Source organism: Myotis brandtii, unplaced genomic scaffold, assembly GCF_000412655.1.
Source record: "Myotis brandtii unplaced genomic scaffold, ASM41265v1 scaffold726, whole genome shotgun sequence".
Taxonomy (NCBI): Eukaryota; Metazoa; Chordata; class Mammalia; order Chiroptera; family Vespertilionidae; genus Myotis; species Myotis brandtii.
In genome coordinates, this window is record NW_005370869.1 from 192,936 (window position 1) to 203,353 (window position 10,418).

At 35.7% G+C, this 10,418-nt stretch overlaps 1 protein-coding gene across 1 annotated transcript in view; it reads left to right on the forward strand.

Moving 5' to 3' along the window:
• The window catches only part of WASL (Wiskott-Aldrich syndrome-like), a 76,148-nt gene that overhangs the window by 45,319 nt on the left and 20,411 nt on the right, over nucleotides 1-10,418 (forward strand). The window contains exons 6-8 of the mRNA XM_014530152.1: nucleotides 3,070-3,238; nucleotides 4,434-4,476; nucleotides 5,824-5,977. Coding sequence (XP_014385638.1) covers nucleotides 3,070-3,238; nucleotides 4,434-4,476; nucleotides 5,824-5,977 — 366 coding nt within the window. The remainder of the gene's footprint in view (nucleotides 1-3,069; nucleotides 3,239-4,433; nucleotides 4,477-5,823; nucleotides 5,978-10,418) is intronic.

Here is a 10,418-nt window from a genome sequence, read left to right on the forward strand (position 1 = left end):
AAGTGTACTTTGAATAGTGAAGGAAAATAGCTGAGTTTTGGTGATATTAAACATATATATCTTTCCAAATTGTTTAATTGTTCTATGAGGTGGCAGATGACTTTCATCATTTTATTATAGCTTTATTTCATCTTTAATAGTAGAGAGGAAGAGAAATATAATTTACCCATGTAGGTAAATATGTTTCTTTAGTTTAATAGAATACCTTTGAGGTTTTCAGCACAATTTAAGAGTTGTAGTCAAATTGGCATTTAGTAATAACTTAATATACATTAGCCTACAATTTCTTGGGATTTTTATTTGCTATTCTATGATTGTGTTCAGGTCCCCAAGACTACCTCCACAACTGGTGATTTGCCAGAAGGACTCAGAAGACCTAGCATATAGTGGTACTCATGCCAAATATTTATTATAGTGAAAGGAGATATATATCTATATCTAGATAGATAGATAGATAGATAGATAGATAGATAGATAGATAGATAGATAGATGATAGATAGATAGATATGGCTAAATGACTGACTGTACGTCTGTTCAACTGTCCAACCGACTGACTGGCCAGCACATATGACATGCACTGGCAATTTAAAAATAAACATTGACTTGTGCATGCGTGACATATAAAGCTCTCGCTGGCGCCAATCGGACGTGACGCCAGAATGTATCTGAAGACCAACTATTGGCATAATGTGCCTCTGAAGCTGAAAGAAAACGCGTTATCAACAGAATGTGTCTGAAGACCAACTATTTTGACATGTAATTTTTTGCAGTAATGTAATTACCGCACGAATTTTTCTTCTAATTTATTTCTTTTCATTGTGCACAAATCTGTGCACCGGGCTGTGTGTGTGTGTGTGTGTGACCATTAGGACAGAACAACCAGACGACCAGCCAGTAGCTGTGAAGTGCACTGACCCATACCTTACTGCTGGGGCCCTGACAGCCCCAAATCTGATTCACCCGTACCTCAGACCCAGACAGGAGGGAGGAGGGAGCCCGATTCCTCGCAGAATCAGCCGTTGGTTAGCTTGCTGCTGGGGCCAACCTCCTGCAGTCCCTCCCCCTGGCTGGCCACCCACCTCTCCTCCCCTCCCCCCCATCAGCCCCAATCGCCAGCCAGGCCGAGGGACCCCACCCGTGCACAAATTCGTGCACCAGGCCTCTAGTATATAATAAAATCAACAATGGGAAAGACACAGGGTTAACTCTGGGGGAAACCACACAAGAGTATTCTCCCATTGGAGTCACAGGGATGCATTTAATTTCTCCAGTAATGAATTGTGACAGCACATGTGAAATGTCTAAAGAAGAAGCTCCTGGGAGCCTCAGATTATCGTTTAAAGCCCAGGGTTTCTTGGTGGCTAGTCACATAGATTGCTAATCATATAGTACCTACCAGGATTCTAAACTCCCAGAAGGAAAGCAGCTGTTTAGCATAACCCACATTGTTGCTACAAACAGTTTAGAAATAGCCGGTCTTATCAGGGAATAATGAGAACCCTCCTGAAATCTGAGATCCCAGATAACCAACTAAAGGCCAACCTTGCAAGCAGGCCTTTCAAAGGATAGTGTCAGACCTATTGGGTTTACTGTTTTTCTGCACAGTGGTGATTGTATTTTATACAATGTTTTAAAAATTATTGTTATGATCATCTCAGAGGAATTTGGTCTGTTATGAGATTTTGTTGAAGACTCATGTATTATTTGGAAACAGCCCAAGTGTCCATCAGTAGATGAATGGATAAAAAAGCTGTAGTACATATTTACATAATGGAATACTACTCACCTGTAAAAAGAAGAAAACCTTACCCTTTCTGACAGCATAGTTGACCTGGAGAGCATTATGCTAAGTGAAATAAGCCAGTTAGAGAAAGACAAGTACCATATGTGGACTCTAATGAACAAAATGAATTAAGTGACAGACTCATAGATAGAGAATAGGCTGAGGGGAGTTTGGGGGGAATGGAGGGGTTGGAAGGAAAAAGGAATTTATGGACTCCGGCAACTGGTGATTGCCAGGGAAGCAGGAGTGAAGGGGCAGGGGAAGGTGGAGGAGGGAATGGGGGGATAAATGGTAGTGGAAGGAGACTTAACTTGGGGTAGTGAGCACTACAATAAATTGTACAGATGATGTGTTGTTGATTTGTGCACCTGAAACCTGTATAATTTTGTTAACCAGTGTTACCTCAATAAATTCAATAAAAAGGAGAATCGTACTAGTATATTACTAGTAAAGTGGGCCTTGTAAGGAACATGTGTTACCCTTCTAGTAACTTTATAAGAAAATTTTATGTTGAATACATTTTGTTCAGACTCTTACACTTTTAAGACCAGTAATATTTTATGAATCATAAAACAGGTTTTGTGCTACATTTAGTGCAACTCCTAAAGATGCTATTAACAATATTTAATAGGTGCCTAAGATAATTTTACAGTTGGTTATTGCAGAAAATGAGAGTTTTGAGAATTTTCTTTGATGTTAAGTTTTTGAGCTCTATACTTATGATAGTCAAATTCTATATATATTGATGGGGAAAATATTACTGGACTTAATTGTGGAGGTTTTGGAAAAAAGCAGCAGTAACTACAGTACTTTTTCCCTCAAACTACTAAAATTGAAACAAAGAGGTAAGACTAGATTTCTTTATTAGATTTAAAAGTAAAATATGTGGCTATTTTACTTTTTTTTTTTTTTACTATTCTTGTTATGTCATATATACCACTCTGTCAGTGACTAATGTGTTGGATGTGAGGCAATTACAGTGAAAATTTAAGGGACTAGACCAATTATATTTAAATTCTTATTGAAAATTTATATTCTTCATGAGATTTAATGTTATGAAGTTTGCTTTGAAATTATGCATGTTTAAGAATTTATTATATAGTCTTTTCAAAATTTAGGCAGTACTTTCTTCATTATTTATAAATTAGCCTGCAGTTTTAAAATGTAAGTAATTTATAATAATGAAGTGGTCCTGCTTCAGAAAAAGACATTTAAATTATATATTATGATTATAATAATTATGTTAAATTATATTCTTTTAATGTTATTTAAACTTTATTTTCAGGTCCTAATCTACCCATGGCAACAGTTGACATTAAAAATCCAGAAATCACAACCAATAGATTTTATGGTCCACAAGTCAGCAACATCTCCCATACCAAAGAAAAGAAAAAAGGAAAAGCTAAAAAGAAGAGATTAACCAAGGCAGATATTGGAACACCAAGCAATTTCCAGTAAGACAGTTCTTTTGTTGCTTTTATCTTTATTTTTTATTTAGTCATTATGACTCTAGGTTTTTAACTTGTTATAAAATTTTCCTTTGATAGAACCCTTACATTTACCACTTGCATACCTTTTAGTTACAGATTTTGCTGGAGTTTTCTGTTTGTTTGTTTTTTAAGCTGACTTTCTGTGAATCTTATAGTTTATTTTACCTTTTCATTCATTAGAAAAAAAATTAGGTAAAGTTTCTTTAATTGTTGGACATAAAGATGATTTCTCACTTTTCTCTATAAAAAATGGTATTTGGCAATTCCTTAGAGGCATTGTCCTAATCTATTTGCAGTGCAATAACAGAATACCATAGACTGGGTGGCTTATAAACAACAGAAATTTATTTCTTACAGTTTTGGAGACTGGAAAGTTCAAGATAAGGCACAGGCAACATTTGGTGTCTGGTGACATCCCACTTCCTGGTTCATAGATAGCGGTTTTCTTGTTGTGTCCTCACATGTTAGGAAAGGATAAAGGAGCTCTCTGGGGCCTCTTTTTTAAGGGCACTAATCCCATTCATGTCTTAATCACTTCCTAAAATTCTCGCTTCTAGATACTATCACATTGGGGATTGGGTTTTAACATCTATGAATTTTCAGGAGGCACAGATAGTCTGTAGCAGGCATTATTTTATTAGCTCATTACAAAATTCCTTTCCTCTCATGTATATAAATAAAAGCCTAAGCAACCGGTCACTATGACATGCACTGACCACCAGGGGACAAATGCTCAACGCACAGGATCAGGCTCCCTCCTGTCTGGATCAGGCCTGCGGGGATCGGGCTCCCTCCTGTCTGGGTCGGGTCTTTGGGGATTGGGCCGAAACCGGCTATTTGACATCCTCCAAGGGGTCCTGGATTGCAAGAGGATGCAGGCAGGCCTCTAGTATATATATAATGCTTGTATTAATATTCTAGTTTGACAATTAAGGAAATGAATGCTCAGAAAGATTGTGCGAAAATGTTAAGACTCATTTAGTAGCAGAGCCTGGGCTAGAATCCTCTTCTCCTGCCTACTTATGTAGTTTTTCCCTGAATATTGTTATTTCTATGAGAACTGTTAGTTAAGGCCAATAATTCAGTGGGTAGATTGGATTTCATATATATCTTGGTGTTAATGCCCTTTGTGTATTTTTTCCCCTATCTTCTACTTTAGGCACATTGGACATGTTGGTTGGGATCCAAATACTGGCTTTGATGTAAGTGTCTTTTCAAGCCATAAACATTACTCTATGTGGGAATATTATGGCCTATATTTGGATTTTTGTTTTTATTATTTATTTTTGTGAATTTTAGTGTTTATTTGAATGTGCTGTGTTTATGTACACATCACTAGGTTTGAAACCATAGTATTGTTCTGTAATTCATGGCTAAGTCTCTAAAGAGAAAATTTTTGTATACCTTGACTTTATTTTACTGTATAAGTAAAATCCTTGTGTTTTGAAAGCAAAAAGAAGAAAATTATTTCTGCTCAATAATTATTTCAGGGAAATAAATATATGCCAAATTATTGGAAAATACTGTGATCAAATTCTGAATATTCAGTTGTTGAATGATATAGGTCTTTTCATTCTATTATTTTTGGCAATTTCATCATTCATTAATTTATAGCACTGTGAGCAAGATAGGTAAAACTTCAGGCAAAAAAAAGGTGTTTAATATTTTATCTCTACTTTGGTTATCTAAGTAATAGGTATTTCACATTTGACAGTCAGGATTTGTAAAAATTAATTTGAAAAATATTTCTGATTGAGGTTAAAAATCCTTTTGGTTGTTTTGTTAAAGCTACAATGTTAACTCCGTAAGTGTTGAGTGCCTTTTTGTGTTGGACACTGTACAGGGTGCTTGGGGTTCTCAAATTTGCAAGTTGATTTGTATTTTTTTGTGGTTATAACTAAATCTTATTTAGGATAATGTTGTATAGGTGAGCATTAAATATGTCTGAATCATGAATGGGAAAATATAAAGATATAGTCTGTCCCTGGCCTCAGAAATTTTATAGTCTAGTGTGGAAACAGATATGTAAACAGGTATTCAGTCATAATTATTGTGGAAACACAATGCTTGTTCCACTGAAACTAGTATAATGCTAATTTATCTATAATACAAAACTATTAATTTAAAAAATCTAACTGACATTCCCTGTTTTTGAAGTCAAGGAACAAAAAAGAGATGGAGATAAAATATAAAATCAATTCTTTTAAAAATATATATAAATTTATTGATTTCAAAAAGGAAGGCAGAGAGAAAAAGAAATAGAAACATCATTGATCTGCTGCCTCCTCCACGCCCTCTACTGGAGATGGAGCCTGTGACCTCCTGGTTCATAGGTCAGTGCTCAACCACTGAGCCACACCAGACAGGCTAAAATCAATTCTTTTTGTATTTTTTTTTAATAAGAAAGTCTATTTAGCATATAAACAATATAACCATATTAAAAGTTTATGAACTTAAAATAATTTCATAAATAGTACAGATGAGAATTAAATATTATGCTTGTTTTTAAAAATTGGGATAGATTTTATTAGTTATTTTATCTGTTATAGCTGAATAATTTGGATCCAGAATTGAAGAATCTTTTTGATATGTGTGGAATCTCAGAGGCACAACTTAAAGACAGAGAAACATCAAAAGTCATATATGACTTTATTGAAAAAACAGGAGGCGTTGAAGCTGTTAAAAATGAACTACGAAGGCAAGGTAACTTTTATTTCTATTTAGGAATCCTGGTCTATTTGTTCTTTTGAATCTTTAGGTTAATTTCTTGAAAGACAACTACACACATTAATGTGAACCTTCCTTAAGCAAATATTTGAGCTTATTCATAACTAGTTTGGCCCAGTGTACTATGTTTTACATTATTTTGGTATAACGAAAAAATTTGACAAAGTTTTGCTTATTATAAAGATGTCTTATATTAAATTATGAAAATTCATACAGAATCTTCTGGCTATTCTATTTTAGAATAAAAATGTATGATTATCTAATATTTTACTTAATCTTAGAAGCCGTTAAAGTTGTTTTTATTACAATACAGAACTATTAATTTAAATACAATCACTACCTAATCAATAAATTGTAAGGATATTCAGGATATAAATAACAAAAATATTTGTATTTTTAAATACAAACTTTTTTCTTAAAAGGTATAAAATTTGTCTTTTGATACCTGAATGCACAAATAATTTGCAACCTTTTAAGATCAAAGCACCTTGTATTTTAGTTGTATCTTAATAATTATCACAATAAAATGCAAAGACAGTAACTCTAAATTTTCCAGTATGGCAATCATTTCTTTACTGCCTTATTTATTTGGTGCCGCTTTTCTTCTTTGTTTTTGCATACTCATAATAAAGTTTAGCAAAGTGAAAGCTCTAGTTAATCAAATTATTCTTCTGAAGAATTTACCTGTCATTTTAACTTAAGTGTTTGACTTACCTGAATTTTTAACCAGTGATGTTCATTTAATCTTTCATTCGTTCATTCATTCATTCATATATTCAGTAAATATTATACCACCACTATTCTCAGGATACTAAAATATAAAGATATAGTCTGTCTCTGGCCTCAGAAATTTTATAGTCTAGTGTGGAAACAGGTATGTAAACAGGTATTCAGTCATAGTGACTATTGTGGAAACACAATGCTAGTTTCACTGAAACTAGTATGCTAATTTATCTTACATTGTTAAATAATTACATTTCCAGTTTCTGTAGAGTTTTAATAAAACATTGTGAGCCACTGTACCATTGTTATAAATGCTCCCAGAGTAAGTCAGGGTTACTATCAGTGTACAGATGATGGGAAGTCTTGAGGACCCTTGTGTGTTCCTTGACTCTTTTTATTCACTGTTACCACAGACCCTCACCTTATACCACGAAATGGTTCTCAGGGTCTCTGAGCTCTCCAAATTTATAAGTATAAAGTATTGTTTACATTTATCAGACCACCCTTACTACAACCCTTTCACCTGAATTCCTGTAACTAAGAATTTACTATATTAACTTGATTGGGTTTGTTTGTGTTTTTAAACTTTATTACTGCTTGTAATTTTAGCTGATTTTAAAACATTAAAGTAAGCAAGGCTTTCCGTCAATTAAATGACCTAAAACAAACAAAAAAAGACAGGTATTAAAAAAAAACAAACTGTTGGGAACAGAGTTATTTATTATCATACTCAAGAACCTAATTTCTAGTGTAGAACCTTTTTGACACCAAAAAATGGTTTTTATAGAAGATAATTTTTTTAAAGGAAGAATAAATTGATATTTATTAAGGAGATATTTTCTAAGCTGAGCAAATAATGATTTTAGAAGTATGAAAAAATTAGAGAGGGAAAAGTTTATGAGTTTTTCTGTAAAAATCTATTGAATCAAATGTCTTAAAACTTAATTTTGTAAAATTATTTAATCAGGATTATAAAAAATACTAGACTTGTGATTTCCAGTGTATCTTTCTTTGTGTTTATGTGCAATTGTCTGAAATCCATTAACTCGTAATAATCTTCTCTGTAGGTCCACCACAATGGAGTGGTATGTATGTGGGATGTTATTTGATCGAGTGCACTAAATTATGCATGCTGTGGTGTGTTTATTTTCAGAGAAGCTAGAGTTCATTTACCTTGCCAGTGAGGTCTTTTGCCCTCTACTCAAACTAATGTTTTGGGCATATAGATGTTTAAAGTAAAAAGAAAATTTATTTCTATATGAGTCAGAGCTCATATTTTGTCCACAATTTAGATAACTTTATTGAAATTCTGTGGATTTTTTTTTTAATCCTGTTCCCACAGCACCACTGTTGTTTTTATTACTTATTAGAGGTCTGATGCACGAGATTCATGCAAGGGGCTCAGCCCTCACAGTCCCAGCTTCGTCCAGAAGGTTGTCCGGACTGTCATTCTGCTGTTCGGTCTAATTAGCAAATTAGCTCTTTATTATATAGGATTATACTTACTTTTAGTCATTGCTTTTTATACTTGGCATTATTTAATATCCTGTAAAGCATACTTACATTTTTACATTTGTGGCAAGGAGGGAGGACTAAACATAAACTCACACTTAGTTCTGTAATTGCCTACTCAGAGTTGTCAGTATTCTCATAAGTTTTAATTTGTGGTTAATAACATTTTTCTGAGTGCATGAGAGCAGTTCTTTAATGTTTTCCTGAGTTCTATAATACTGCATTTAAGTATGATAAATATCTAGAGAATTATCTACTAATTACTCTTAATATGAATATTTTTCTGAAACTGTGAGGAGCCGGCACGGCCATGGCATACTCAGCCCCAGGGTGCCTTATGTGCCATGCCAGCTCAGCGACTGTGCCATGCCAGCTCAGCCTGGTTCAGTGACCCTGAGGGGGTGGGGGGGGGTGTGAAAGGATTGAGAAAAGACAGACAAGAGAATGAAAGCTGGGTCTCGGTGGGATGCTGCTCCCTGATGAGACAGCGCCAGCACCCACAAGCCATGTCTTTATTTTATACCAGATGCCACGAGGCAAAGTAGGGGCGTGATCAAGTTGTTTACAGCATTCTCGTGAGTTTCAACCCTACTCAACTACATGCACCTGAACCTCTAGCACACAGGCACGTGGGGCCACGTGTTTAGACCATAGGTTCAAGCTTACAACCATAGCTGTTGGCTATAATTGTGCTGGGAGGACCCTGTCCTTTCATTGGTCCGAGGCTTGAACTTGGCCAAAACACTGTAGCCGCGCCCCACAGAAACAAAGTATATTGACCTTCCTTAATAATGTACCATCAAGATAAGGTTTTTTTCTGTAAATATTAAAAAATTTTTCCTTTTAACTAAGCTTTGATAATAATAGTTTTCATTTGATCTAAGAAATTTGTCATTCTCAGTCTAGTGTTTGTGATGACTCTTATAGTTTTAGAAATTTGTAGGCCATCAGACTTTCTCATAGTGTTGTTGTGTGGTATCTGCTTAGCAGACATTTTTGTGCATATAAACCTAACATTGGGCAAAAAATCAAATGTGAATTTAATTACTTAACTCACATTTATACCTTGGGATGTGGCATGTTGTTTTCCTCACAAAAATATAGACATTCCCATTATTTTCAAGTTAATAAAAATGCTGACCTTGTGCTATACCCAAAACTGGATGCAGCTGACCTTTTTTCACTATAAATTAAGGCTTCTTCCCTGAGCAATGATTTAGTGTCTATTTGAATGGGTATTAGCTGGATCTCAAATTATTATAATAAATGTACTTACTACAAGTTCTCTCTACTGAAGAAATTTATCATTTTACATATAAAAGATTATGGATGGAAATTCCTCAGTGAAACTATGAGAAATGGTTGACTAATACCTTGTATGGTAGAATAGAGTGGGTCCTTTTCTTCTTGATTAATAAACAACTAAAACATAAAAGTGCCAGTCTAGACAAATATCATTAGTATCCTATCTAATAATAGAGAAACATGGTAATTGGCCATACCTTTGCTATGACTCCCATTGGCTAATCAGCGAGATATGCAATTTAACCCAACCAAGATGGCGGCTGGCAGCCACGCAGCTGAAGCGAGCAGGAGGCTTGCTTACTCCAGTGATGGAGGAAGCCAAGGTTCCCCGCCTGCCGCGGCCTGGCTCTGAGCTCCGAAAGCAACAATGTTTCAATTATAGAAGCTAAACAAACCCCAGATACCTGCTTTCAGCAGGCCGTGGCCTCAGAGCTGAAGTGAGCAGGAGCCTGGCTCTCAGCTCTAGTGACAGCAACAAAGTTTCAATTATAGAAGGTAAATAAATCCCAGAATTAAAAAAAAGAAAAAAAGGAGAGGCTGGTAGCTTCAGTCGTAGGCCAGCCTGAAAACGGCCCTCAGTCCTTCACTCAGACTGGCCAGGCACCCCAGTGGGGACCCCCACCCTAAAGGGGGTGTGGCCAGCCTGAAAACAGCCATCAGCCCCTCACCCAGGCTGGCCAGGCACCCAAGCGGGACCCCCACCCTGATCCGGGACACCCTTCAGGGCAAACCAGCCGGCCCCCACCCGTGCACCAGGCCTCTATCCTATATAGTAAAAGGGTAATATGCAAACTGACCCTAACAGCAGAAAGACTGGGAATGACTGGTCACTATGACACACACTGACCACCAGGGGGCAGACACTCAATGCAGGAGC